Here is a 13,335-nt window from a genome sequence, read left to right as displayed (position 1 = left end):
TTAACTATGAGAACAATCTCATTTACATTCTGACAATAATCACAAGCCATAGCTGGGCTTAAATGTTTCTAGCAAAACAGCATTAAAAACTTTTGGGTTGATTTAACCCATTTTAACACCAGAGCTCACTGGTGTGATCAGTGAATCTGCCCACAAAAAGGCTAATTCTGGTGCACTTACTGTACAGGTAAGGGCAAACAGCAGGAGAGTTTGGTTTTCGTTTTTAATGCACGGAGATATTTTGTTCTTATTTGCACACCTGTGTTTTACATCTCTGTGTATTCAAAGTTCCTGTTTATCCAGTGCTACTTGCCATAAACAGCTATCATAATTATTTCCAAAAATTTTAATGAATCTTTAATTTATGTGCCAGTGAGTTTGCCTAGGAGCACACACAGGCAGGCACACACACAGGGCACTCCTCAGTGCTTACCTTTACTATCCTAATGAGAGTTTTCAGTTGGTAGATGTGGAGCTGCAGGTCCATGCGGTCTGTCAGCCAAGTGCACACGACACTCATGGAGCTGGTGTACCATTGCTGCAAGAGAGACAGACTTCTCCAGCACCCACAGGGGGCTTGTGCCATGCCCTGACTGGCACCTGTGCCCCCAGCATCCCCTCACACCCACCTCTGCCACCTGCCAGCCCGCTCATGGGGGGCACAGACTGAGAGGGGAGACAGGCATCTGCTCTTAAACAGAATTTCCATGCATGAGCTTTTCAATTTTAACAACAACAATAAACTTATTAGGAGGGTACCAGTACCTGCTACCACCAGTAGTGCCACAAGGTTTTGTAATCTGATTTTTGCCATTGGTGGCACTTGCCAGCAGTGATGTGTGCTTAGCTCGAGCCATGCTTTAACCTGTTTCCGCCACAGTGAGAGCACAGTCCTGCCTTCAAGGATGTTAATCCCACACTCAGGTTACTTACCATCTTCAAATTCAATCATAAGCAGCCACAGCAAGAGTCTGGGTCCCCGAGGGTGAGTGGAGGGGAGGCTCATGCAGGGTAAGATTTGGCTGGGGGAAGGATGCTGGTGTAAGCACCTACAGGTGCCTGCCCAGGCTGTGTGGGAAATGCTCTGGTTTCACCCTCACAGTTATGAAAGATGGAAAAGCAGCAAAGAAATCAGCTTGTTTCAAGCTGCTGAACTCACAGGGCCCCTCCAGGGGCTGAAATTGTGCTGCTGTCTGTGAAAAAGGCTCGCAGCAGTGGCAGCAGCCTGCCATTCCCGCAGTGCAGGGAGGCTCTGGTGGGCTGTGGATCAGAGCCCTGCCCATCCAGGGCTGACATGGCATGTCTGATGCCACACAGTGAGCAGTGAGCCTCGAGAGGAGGAAAAGCAGGGGCTGGGGGGTGGTGGGGAAACCACAAAACCTCAGCACAAGGGATTACAAAGCAGGCAAAAAGCCATCACACCTCTGTATGCACACTTGCACCCTTCTCGTGATCTCTCTTACATGCAGAGATCAAATCCCATACTGCAGACCAGATGCAATTAATCTAGAACCAGTTAAAATACTAAAGAAACCCCAGCAGACCAGTGTATGAAAACCCTGACAGAGCACCATCCAAGTTAGTCTGGGATGCAGCAGCCTCCCAATGAGCCTGATACCTCACACCAGTCCAAGCCAGGTCTTGCTGCCCCATCACTGCCCCTCAGGTCGTGGGTCTCTGACACAGAACGTGCCCTTTCCTGCTGGCTGCAGAAGCTGCTGGTGCAGCAGGGGAATGGAGACAACTGAACATTCTGTAATTGCAAAACAGGCCAGTGATTTGTTACCCTCCATCCTTTCACACTGGCACCCACAAGGTGGCATGAGGCTTACCAAAGCAAACATGAGTCTAAGCTAAACCAGCCCTGCACTACAAAAACGTGTGCTCAATGCACATCTCCAAATGTGCTGCAGCACACCTGCATGGGAAAGGTTTTCCCCTCAACTCCAATGATGTTCCTCTACTTTAATTTCTACACCACCTCTTCAAAAAAAAGGGAGGAAATAAGGAGATGAGAGTCACCAAAGACATGGCACGTGGTGACCCCATGCTCAATGCTTACACCTTGTGCAACCTGTGGCACAGATTCTGCTGACCCTTCATCTCCAGGACAGAAAGCTGGCAAGAGCTTGGATGAGACTAATTGAGGCTGGCAAGCAGGAGCTCTCAGCTGCCTCCTGAGGTCCTGGCATCAGACTGGGGTTGAACAGTGAGTGAAGCAACCTGGGTAGCTGGTGTGGACCTGATGAACATAGGACATGAAGGTCTGGTGGGGCTTCATACCTTCCAATCCCTCAGACTAGTCTGAGAAGTCAGAGTGTCCCTGGATATCCCCTGAGGATCCCAGGCACCCCGACCCAGGACAGCCAGCAGCCAGCTGGTGGTTGGGTGGCACAGAGCAATTGCTGTCACTGGGGGATCTGCCTGGGTTCCCATGAAATGCTGCAGACCCACGTGGGCAAAACAGAGAAATTGTTAATGTTCATGAAGCTGCTTCTCTGCAGTCAGTGCTTAACTGAGTCATGCTCTTGGGTGACATTAGCTGTGACCCAGGGCTGTGCTGGCACAGGGATGCCAGGTCAGCCAAACACCTCCTTCCCCTTCTGCCACCTCTTCAAATCAGAGCCCCAGAGGAAGGGCACAACTGTGTGTTACACACACACGCCCTCTGCCTTCCCCTGCCGCCTCCCATCTTCCACACAACGATCTGCTGGGTGTTTGTGTCAACCCTACACGAGATGAGAAGTCCCTGGCAGGGGCAGGTCCTGCCATTTCTGTCTGTCCCACTCCACACACGCCCACGCAGCTATGTGATCCCAAACAGAAATTACAACCTCTGCCTGGAGGTTATTGGCAAGGTGACTTTGCTGCTGCGAGACCTTCAGAGTAAGAAAAATGAAATGTGTTTTTGTGTTTCTGGAGGGCACTTGAACACACTGGGTTGTGGGGAGCAGCAAACTGCTTGGAACCAAATGTGGATTGCACCCCTCTCCTCTGGAGCTCCGGCTGCCAAGGGCTCAGCCAGGCGTGGCTGCATGAAAGGAGCTCTCTTTCTCAAAGCCAACTTGCTCCTAAGACTTTCTGCTTTAGGAGAAAAAGACAAAGTCTAATTCATTGATCTTGATACACAAAACCGTCACGTCACTTCATAGAGCACACACCAACTGCTGAATTTAAGCCCTGCATATTCATAAAAATAAGTTAGCCCATAAATTAAATGTTCCCTTTAGCTATTGCTAGTGTTGATGTGCTATAAGACGCATAAGCCCTCTGATTCATGACTAACCTACCAAAGAAGATAACATTTGCATATGACTATATTATTAAAAAAAACAACAAAAAAGCCAAATGCTCCTAAACAGAAACGTATTCACCTCAGACAAAAGAGCATAGAGTGGTCCTGTGGGGACACTGGCCACCTTGCCTTCCCCAAGGGGCTCTGCCATCCCCCCAGGGGCAGTGGGGTTCATGCTGGGGACACAGAGTCCCCTTGGGGATCCAGCTCCAGCCTTGTGGCTTGTCCCCAAAGACAGGGTGCAGAGGCCACAGCCCAAATACTGAACTTTGGGGCTCTGCCAAGGGGTTTGCAACACATTTCAGGAGCCACTGCACAGCTGTGGGATGGGCACACCAAAGTACATACCATAAACACATTTTCTGCAAAAAACTCATGCCTGCTTGTAAAGAATGAATGGACCTCACTGATGGTCCAGGCCCATGGACAAAACCCCACATGTAACTCACTGTAGTACACACACAACTGGTGCTGCTGGCATCCCTGTCCCTCACCTAGGGGACAATTCCCACTCAGTCTGGGGGTACAGGCTGAGGACAGGCTGTGGAGCCTGCATCCTCAGGGATGCATGGTGGGTACCACTCATCCAGCAGGATGTCAGGGAAGGGAGCAGGGCTCTGGCAGAGGCAAACCACAGCCCCATGGCTGCACACCATCACCCAGCCCCAGCAGAGGAAATTCAGACACTATCAGAGCCCAGCCACTGCCAGCAGGTACTGTATTTGTGCAGACAGGAATTCAATCCCTCTTTCAGGTTTGTTTTCCTGTCCTGTCTTTCACAGCAACCCTCATTGCTGGGTGCTAGGCTGGGTAGATGAGGTGGGCCATGCACCAGGATGGGTATTAGAGGAGCTGGAGCATTACAAGAGGTGCACTTCTATGGCTGCCCAACCAACACCCCAAATAAGCTTCCTTGTTCCCCAGCCCTCTTTTTTTTTTTTTTTTTTTTAAATGCAGAAACATGATCAATAAGTTCCTGAAATAGCAAGTTTATCTCTGAATACATAAATTGTAGAAATTGGTATGAATAAATCTGCAAGTAGCATGCTGAATGTGGCACATTTTATCAAAACCCAGCCCTGAGCTGGGTTCCTGTGCTTTCTGGGAGGTGGTGTCATTACACACACCCAGGAACATCTGCAAACCCCCGTTCTCTTTGGTGTGAGCTGAATGGAAGCATGACCTCCTGTTCCTTGCCATGAACCTTGAGTTCACACTCATATTTTACATGTTACAGGAAGCCACAGCTCACCCCAGGAGTGCTGCAAACAGAATCTCGTAAGCCAGATGCAACACTGCTTCTTAAGGCACCTGAAGGAGCTGTATTCTTCATTCAAAAGCTTACATACTAGTAGCTTAAGGTCACTTCAGCTTTTGTAAAGAGTGGGACAAAACCAGGAATGCTTATAGGGCTGGGTTGTCAGCAGGGTAGCAGAGGGATTACAAGGAACCTGTGACTCTGCCTCTTTCTGCCTTTACTGGTAGTTTTTTTGTGTGTGAACAAGTGCCATACAACAGATTGAGGCTGGTATAAAGGCCTGGGACTGTGCAAGAGCACCCTGCTGAGCCTCAGCTGTGCTTGCAATTAGCAATAGGCATGAAATGATTATTGTTGTGGTGGCTGATGGCAATCTGAAGTGACAAGTTTTATGGGGGAAGTTGTAGTAGGGATGTTCAGCAAGTTTCTGCAAACCATTAATCGAAGGCTGCAGCACAGTTTAGTCAAAGCTATTTTATGTCATTCCAAAGGTCTCACAAGGATGCTGAAAGAATATTTTTCTGCTCTCAGTGCCTTGGAACAGAGTTTTTCTAGGTCAGGGATTCTTTACTGCCCTATTTAGTGTCAAAAATACCCATTTGCCTCAAATTAGCAGAAAGCTTGTAGTTAAGGGCTAGAGATTAGGCATACAAAATTACTCAGCAGGTGACTGCTGGGTGGATTTGGGGTTGAGAAGTCTTTAAAACTGACTACAAGACATTATATACTTCTGACAAAAGAACATAGTAATCCTACCTGCTTGCTTTAACCACTGTTGTTTGTCTATTATTATGTGCTTTAATGCTCATAAGAGCAAAACTACTGGTGATACTACTCAATTACCATAGTAACTCTCCCCTATGACCTCTCATTTCAGTACTTGCTTTCCAACCAGAACCAATCCAAGCAGGGCAAATCTATTTAAAACTGTGACACACACTGCACAAAGAGGCTCCGAATGCTGGCTGGCTCCCTCTCTTTGTCCAGGACATGGGCTTGTTTTGAAATGTTGAAAGGCAGCTTTGAAATGAACCCTTGAATTCAAGGTGTTTCAAAGATGAGGAACTGGATGCTGGGCAGACGCCACCACAGCATCCCTGAGCTGGCCAGCACGAAGTGAGGGGACCACAGAGGTGGGAAGGGAGACAGAAAGAGGCTGACTGTGAGTCTTATTTTCCAAAGGAAAACTGAACCTGCTCTCAAGCAACAGCTCAAAGAGATTTGATCAGCCAGGAAAAAAAAAAAAAAAAAAAAAAAAAAAAGATAAAATTACCAACTCTTTGTTTCTGGCATTTGCATCCCTGTCCTATGGGCCAGAAGCTCAGCTGGTGGAAGGCACAGTGGGGCTGTGATGATTTACAACTGCTGACAGTAGGTGACAGCTGACAGAGCTGTGTCCATCCCAGTCCTGGGTGGCCCTGAGATCAAACTGGGTATTTGGTGTTGTCACGTATTCATGCAGCCACCTCCCCTGAGCAGGTGCCATCTCCACAGGGAAGGCAGGGATGCAGCCACAGCAGCACAGGGACATGCTGTCTGGGGAGCAGCCCTGTGCACACAGTGCTGGAGGAGGACTCGTGGACAGTGGGAGCAGGAACTCTTCAGGAGCAGCCTGCCAGCCCCAGGCACTGTGTTCCTTCCTTCACCCTCAGTGTGCCCAGTGGCACAGCCAGGTTTGTACACCAGAACTGGCTGCAGCCCTGCAGCCCTGCAGCCCAGACTGCCCTACGGCAGTCATGGAAAGATCATTCTTGTTCATCCACTCTTCTGTGGCCACCAAAGTGTTTCTCTCCACCTCCCTCAATGTTTCTTTTGCTGTTGGTTCCAGACAGTCATTGCTGCTCCAAAAACTTGGTAAAGATGGCAAGCCCAAAGCACAGAGCCTCACAGTCAGCGCAGTTTCTACTCTTGCCTATCAGAAATAGTGTTCCCAGCAAGAACACAGAGCAGCTTACACAATCCCTCTTCCAAAGGCCAGCTCTGGATGCGGATGAGGACAGTGGTGGGAAGGAGTATGACTCTTGCCCTGCCCCCAAGCACTGCTAGCAAGGTCTTGGCCAGGCTGGCAGAGCTGAGCCCAGCTGTTTTTCAGGCTGTTCTGTAAACCTGAGTTTCGTGTTGCAGAAGATGTGCTGTGCCCCAGGCTGGGACAGGGGAGATGGAGCAGGGATAGGGTGACACACTTGGTAACAAAAGTGTGTCTGAAATGCTTGAATTAAGGTAAGTGGCAGTGGCCCTGGAGGAGGAGGTGGCAGAGCTGAGGTGGATGAAGAGCCACAGGCACTCAAGCACAAACATAATTTTGGTCCCCAGTGTCAATGAGGAGACTGAAATGGACCTTCTGCCACACAATGAAGGAAGAGGCACATCTCTCCCCTGCAAGCATGAGTTTTCTGGATGGCAAGCACAAACCTGCAGCAAACCCCATCCATCCATCCATCCATCCATCCATCAGCTTTCTTTGCCACTACTCAACAAAATCCATACTGTACTCCACAGAGCCCTCCTGATGCCCTGCACTTCGCTGGGGACCAAAGAACCACCCAAAGGCAGCTCAGCATTTGGAGCTATAAAACCTCCTCCAGCACAGAGGGCCAAGCCTGCAGTGGGCTCAGGGCTGAACCCCCAGGCAAAGAGCATCTGGCTCAGTCGCGTCCTGGCCGCAGCCATGGGTGGCACCAATAATGACCCAGCGACTCTTTCGAGTTACACCTGCCAGGGATTTGGACCATTCCCCCAAGCTGGGCAGGGCACAAGGCTCAGGGCACTGAGAATGACGTTGCTGTGAGTGCCTGGATTTTCCAGAAGCACAGAAATTGGTGTGACATTGCCCACGTTACAGAAATAAGTTTAGCGGCTGCGGCTCTCGGAGCACACAGCTAACCATAAAATAAGCAATGAGTTAATATTGCAGGCATTGATCAGCTAGTCTTACAATTAATGCTTCCAATAAAAAAAAAAAAAAAGCTCCCCTTTTATTCAGCAGAATAAGAAATTAAACACTTCAGGGCTCATTCTAAAGAATGAATGAAATTGAATAAGCTACCTAGCACTTGAGATTCCCAGCGAGTGCTTGAATAGAGCAAACCTCCTGAGTTGAATGGATTGCCTTTTGGGACCAATTTGTCTCTTTTCACTCTTTATTCCTCCTTTTTTGCTGACAGATGTACAAAGGCGGAACTGCGCTGTGCAGCTTAGCTACATGCACCCACAGCAGCTGTCACTTTTGTCGAGCAAGTTAATCAAGCAAATGCCACCATATCCCACTTTCTATAAGGAACAACATGTTATAGACAGTAGTCTTGGGAGACGGGGAGGGAGGGAGAGAGACTTTATTTTAACTTTGAGTAGCTGGTATTTTTTTTTCCCCTCTGTGTGTAAAAAAAAAAAAAAAAAAAAAAAAAAGGAGGAAAAAAAGAAACAGCCAAACCTGGTAGCACAAGCTGACACTTTTGTTTTCCTGTGGAACAAATATTTAATATGATTTTAACTCTAATTTGTACTAGAAGGAGAGCTGTCTGGTTTTAATTAAATTTAAGGGACTTAGGGGAACACAGTTAAAAAAAGAAATAGAAGCTTTTTGTTTGCATTAACGCTTGTTGATAATAATATATTGATTGTCAATTGCTAAGCCCAAAAGATTAGTGTAGTAAATACTATTATCTGAATGCCACAAGTGAAGTGCTAGCTTCCCGTCCCTGCTTTTCCCTTTGTGAGGCACTCTGAATCACTGGTTGTTATTTATACATTTTCTTTGATAAAACCAACTTGTGTGGCTGATTTTTTTTTTTAAACCCTGCCTCATTAAGTGTATAATAGCATTTACGTGTGGGGCTTTCTGCTTTTTAGCCTTTCAAGCTTAAGCTTATATTCCTCTCTCACAACCATGTTTCAAAACTTGGGATGTTCACAAACAATTGGATACACACCAATATTGTATATATCAGATGCTCTCTTGCTATTGCCAAAGATTAGAAAATAACAGAACATTATCCACAAGGAGTAAATAAATAGTTATTGTCCTGCTATGCTGCTGCATGCCAGATAATAATGCTGTCTGGTCATTAGGCAGCTTTTCCATGGCACATAATTCTTTAAGTTAGGTATGAAAAGCCAACATCAAAAGTAGTTCTGGTGGTGTAGCTCCACAGAGCACACGGCAGAGCACTGGGAGGGCTTCAGGCAGCCCTTGGGCTGCTGCTAGAAAGGTGATTCACCCCCAGATTCAGACTCTTTGGAGAATATTTTTCAGAAAATAAATCTAAAGTTTAGGTGACAGTTTGCACTGTGTTAATTTTAATTCTCTGCAGGGTCTTTGCCTTGGTGTGTTTAGGAGCCATGTGCACAAACTGTCAACGTTTGGGATTTGTGACCCCTTTGCCAAACTGGGGACCCCACAGCTGCACCTCACCCCTGTGAGCCAAGCCCCCGTTAGCTGTGCTCAGCAGGGCTCTGGGCAAGTGGTCCTCACAGCAGGCAACATGACCCTCATTTTCAGGACTAAATCTCTCTATAAAACTCCACATTAAATTCTAGAGATTGGGCAAAGTGCTAGCAAATTGATAAAAATCCCCTGAAACCTCAGGGTCTTATTTTTTTATTTTTTTTTTTAATAAAATTTTGACCTTATTCTACCAAAGTCTACCAATTAGTCTGGAGTCTCCCAGGTCACACTCACACTGAAATATTACTGAAGTAAAAGTACTTTTTTCCCTGGTATTTTATATACCACTATAATGCTATCAGTGCAAGTACACACAGCGTGTTGTTCAACATCCACCCCAGAGCTGTGAATTCTGGATGCCTTTTACTCTATTTTATATTCCTTAACTAAAAAATTTCATTCTTGTTGACAACGTACCAATACGAGTAAGTTACAAAGTCAAAGGGTCTTGATATGAAAATAATTTGTATTATTATTTAATAAAGTCACAGTCCCTAATGTTGCCTAATAGGGTTAAGCTGCTAGCCAGAGCAACTCATCATCTGTCTAGGATGCAAATGGCATCACCGAATTACATTATTTTTCTCCCCCCCCTTTCCCAAAAATAAACCACAAAACAACTTTGAATGGCGTAAGAGCTCTGCCTTCCAGCAGGGAAGAGCACTCGGGAGGAGCACGGCGCGCAGACCCCGGCGCGGGGAAGTGCCGCACGCTCTTTGCAGTACATATGGCACCTGAGAGCACCCACTGCTCGGGGATCTCGGCTCGGGGTGTGCTCAGGCTGCTGCCTCACCCTTAATTGGCTGCAGGCTGGACCCGGTGGGGCTCGGCACTCGGTGCCACAGGTGTTAATGGGAGAGAGGCCGGGGCTCCCGGGGGTGTTACCTGTGGGATTGCACAAATTCCCTGCTCTCCAAAGGGGCACAGCCCGACCCGCATACCCCTTGCTGCAGGTTTCTCCCTGCTCTTAACCCAAAATTTTATTCCTTTTCAGAGAGGACAGGGAGGGTCAATATCTTTTGTGTTGGTGGGGCTAAGGTCCCCAACAAACACATGTGCCCAAGAAGCTCATCCCTAATAGTCCCTGCTCTTGTGGCTGCACAAACCGGTAACACCAGTAACTGGACACAGCATGTGCAGCTGTGACTCCACACACCACGGTGGGTGCAGGTTTGTTTGTGCCAGCCCTCAGAGGCTTTGCAGGTAGATCTGTGCACTCTCAGCACACAGGCAAAGGCTTCCCATAGCAGGGACACAGCCAGAAATGGACCTGCAACCCTACTGCTCCTTCAGGGGGGAGGAAGAACTCTGATGCTGAGGCTATGATGCCTTGCACTCACTCAGGTGGCCCTGAGCTGCATGTCAGGGTGGTCTGCTCTGCTAGCCAGACACCGAAGTCTCTGCCCAGCAAACAGCCATACACTCACATCCCCGGCAGAAGTGATGGGTCAATGTGTCAATGACTCCCCTTCTGCCCTGGGGAGAATCTCATGGAAAAAGCAACTGCAGTGCTGGCTCCTCTCTTCCTACAGCCAGGGATGTCCTGGTCCCAACCTGCTGGGGTTTGCTGTGAGCAAACACCCACGCCAGCCCACGCATAGATCATCTCTGGATCCATCCCAGCCACTGCTGCTCACTCACCCTGAGGAGGGCACACCCGCCAGGCCATGTGCTGGTCAGGGCTGGATGGAGTGCAGCAGGCACAGAAAACTGCAGGGGAGACCCCTGTGCAAACAACTGCTGGTCCATGGCAGGGGTGCAGGAGTTGGTGCTCACTGTGATATGGGAAGGAAGCAGGCTGCCACCCCAAACTTCACTCATCCACAGTGTCCTCAAACAAGGGACATCCATGCTCAAACCAGTCGGGTTTGCAGGCTGAGTGCCTCAGCAGGTGCCTCATTTCCTCTCTGAGACCGAAAATCCTAATCCTGTTTATACACTGAATTACACACCTCTAGAAAATGCTCCCTTTAGGTAACAGGTAAAGCCTGTCCTGGCTACACAAACCCCTGAACTGGAAGAGCCTTCCTTTCCAGGCTGTGCTGGCATGGAGCATCCCATATCCCTGCACAGAATGGGTGCCTGGGCACACCACCAGGTGGGCTCTGGGTGCTGAGCTCTCTCTCCTTCACTGCAGATACATCTCTGCAAAGTGCACAGCATTCACTAGGAACTGCCAAATTAAATTCCCAAAAACCTGCTGCTTTGCAGGAATTTGCAGACCTCCCTTTTCCGAAATGAAAGAGCTCCTGCATAAAAACCTATAGAGACACACAAACAGAAAATGACTCCTATATGGATTCTTGTTCTCAAATACATTTTTAACCTAAAAAATATTCTCTGCTTATTTCCATTTTTCAAAAAAGAAATGAAGTTGACATGTTAAAATCTTAGTTTCTATATAAAGCAGCCTAGAAAAAAACAATATCCACACAACTGCTATTTTTCTGTCCTGATTCCAGAGCCCTGTTAGTGTGAGGCAGTGATGATAAAACTGGCTGCACAGTTGTTCAGTAAGATGCACAGCAGTGCATGCTTATAATACTTTCATTATGCTTGTTATCAGTTTAAATTGGAAGCTGTCATGAAGTGGGACTTTATAAACTTTATCTGCTTATTTTATAGCCTGTATATTCCAAAAAAAGTAGCTAGAAGCTGTCTGGACATCTCAGCCGTGATTGCAGCAGCTCCCTTGGTTCTTGCTGGGGTTAAACACCGGGCGCAGCGCGCTCCCTGCCCGAGTCCCAGCAGGCATTTTTGAATGCTGATATCATACATCCAGGGCGAGGCTTAAGGGAGCACCGGGAAAGGAAAGAGCCGCAGATCAAGAGAAACAAAATGACCTGGGACGGCTAATCCGGCACGCACCGCTGGCTGGCGCGGGCTGAGCAGCGATTGTGTGGGGCTGGGATGCAGGGCGAGAAAAGGAAAAGATGGATTGAAGGCGCTGCTGGAAATCAGACAATTCGGCATTGTCGGCGCAGGGGCTCTCCCCTGTGTGCACCGGCAGTTCCGTCGGGCAAAGGCTCTTTGCACAGCCCGGAGGGAGGGAGCGGAGCCGCGGGCCGGGGTCAGCCCCGCACACCTGCGGGCAGCGCGGCTCCCGGCCCTTCCCACGCTCCCCGCGCCGCTGGGCGCAGCTGGACCCGGCTCACAGCCCCGCTCTCCTCCCTGATGACACACATGATGGAAAAGAGGCTGCAGAAGGACAGTGTACTTTATGCCCCCCCTCTGGACAAACAGAATTTATTTAGAAGATATACTGACAACTGCCACCACAATTTTATGATTTTTCCCAGCTAAAGTCCTGCAGTGAGATAACTCCAGGTCCAGGTCTGAGCCTTGAAAAGCCAGCAAAGGGCAGCAAAAGTTGCATGACTCTGGCTCCTCCAAAGCCCCAATTAATTACAATCTCTTAAACTTAGCTGGAAGGCAGAGTGCACCGTGTAACTTGTCTGCAGTTACAAATGTGCAGAGGCTGCTCAGAAAAAGGCTCTCTCTGGATGGAGGATTCCGTGCTCCTGCTATCCCAAAACCTTGGCCACTCACATCTACCAGGAAATGAATGATCTTTCACTCAGTGCCAGCCCCAAAACACAGATCTCTGACGCTCAAAAGCACGGTGCAGATGATGTTAGCAAGCCTATGCTGACCTTAACGTAACGGAGCAATCAGTCTGCCTTCTTAGAATGATTAATGGAAAATCTCCTCTGGAAAAGAAATCAAATTAACTGTCTTCAACCAAATGTCTACTGGAACATGAAAAGCTGTTCTGATAAAGACATTTAGGAGGGGAAAAAACCCCTTTCAAGCATGTAAAATCCAGTGACAGATCTAGGATTTACTTTATTAAGACTCTCCCTAAAATAAATTAAATGGAGCCTACTTAAATGAGCACTTCAGGAAAGAAGCCTTGCTGAGGGGGAGCCAGGAGGCCATGTGCCCAGTGCATGCCTGGGCCGTGTGAAGCTAACAGAGGGGAATATCAGAGGACAAGAGCTGGCTCTGAGGAGTGGAATCACTCCCCACTCCCGTGTGACCCCATGAGGGCACATGGGGAGAAAAAGGGGCTGCAGAAGGACAGTGCACTCTATGTCCCTCCTCTGGACAAAGAGAATTTGTCCCCTAGAAGATATACTGACAACTGCCACCACAATTTTATGATTTTTCCCAGCTAAAGTCCTGCAGTGAGATCAACTCCAGGTCCAGGTCTGAGCCTTGAAAAGCCAGCAAAGGGCAGCAAAAGCTGCATCGCTCTGGCTCCTCCAAAGATCCACAGGGAGGGAAAAGTAAGCTGCGCTCCCTTGAGATCGATGTGCCTAATTGTCTTCATTTCAC

The 13,335-nt window shown here is 48.2% G+C and overlaps 1 protein-coding gene across 5 annotated transcripts in view; it reads right to left on the bottom strand.

The window, feature by feature from the left end:
* CADPS (calcium dependent secretion activator) overlaps window positions 1–13,335 on the bottom strand; it is a 204,950-nt gene that overhangs the window by 3,793 nt on the left and 187,822 nt on the right. For all 5 annotated transcript variants that reach the window (XM_056501542.1, XM_056501538.1, XM_056501539.1 and 2 more), the window contains one exon: window positions 434–538. In XM_056501542.1, the coding sequence (XP_056357517.1) occupies window positions 434–538 (105 nt within the window). The remainder of the gene's footprint in view (window positions 1–433; window positions 539–13,335) is intronic.

This window comes from Oenanthe melanoleuca, chromosome 12 (assembly GCF_029582105.1).
Source record: "Oenanthe melanoleuca isolate GR-GAL-2019-014 chromosome 12, OMel1.0, whole genome shotgun sequence".
NCBI classification, from domain to species: Eukaryota; Metazoa; Chordata; class Aves; order Passeriformes; family Muscicapidae; genus Oenanthe; species Oenanthe melanoleuca.
The sequence above is the reverse complement of the archived record's forward strand: the minus strand, read 5'-3'. Positions and strand labels throughout refer to the sequence as shown.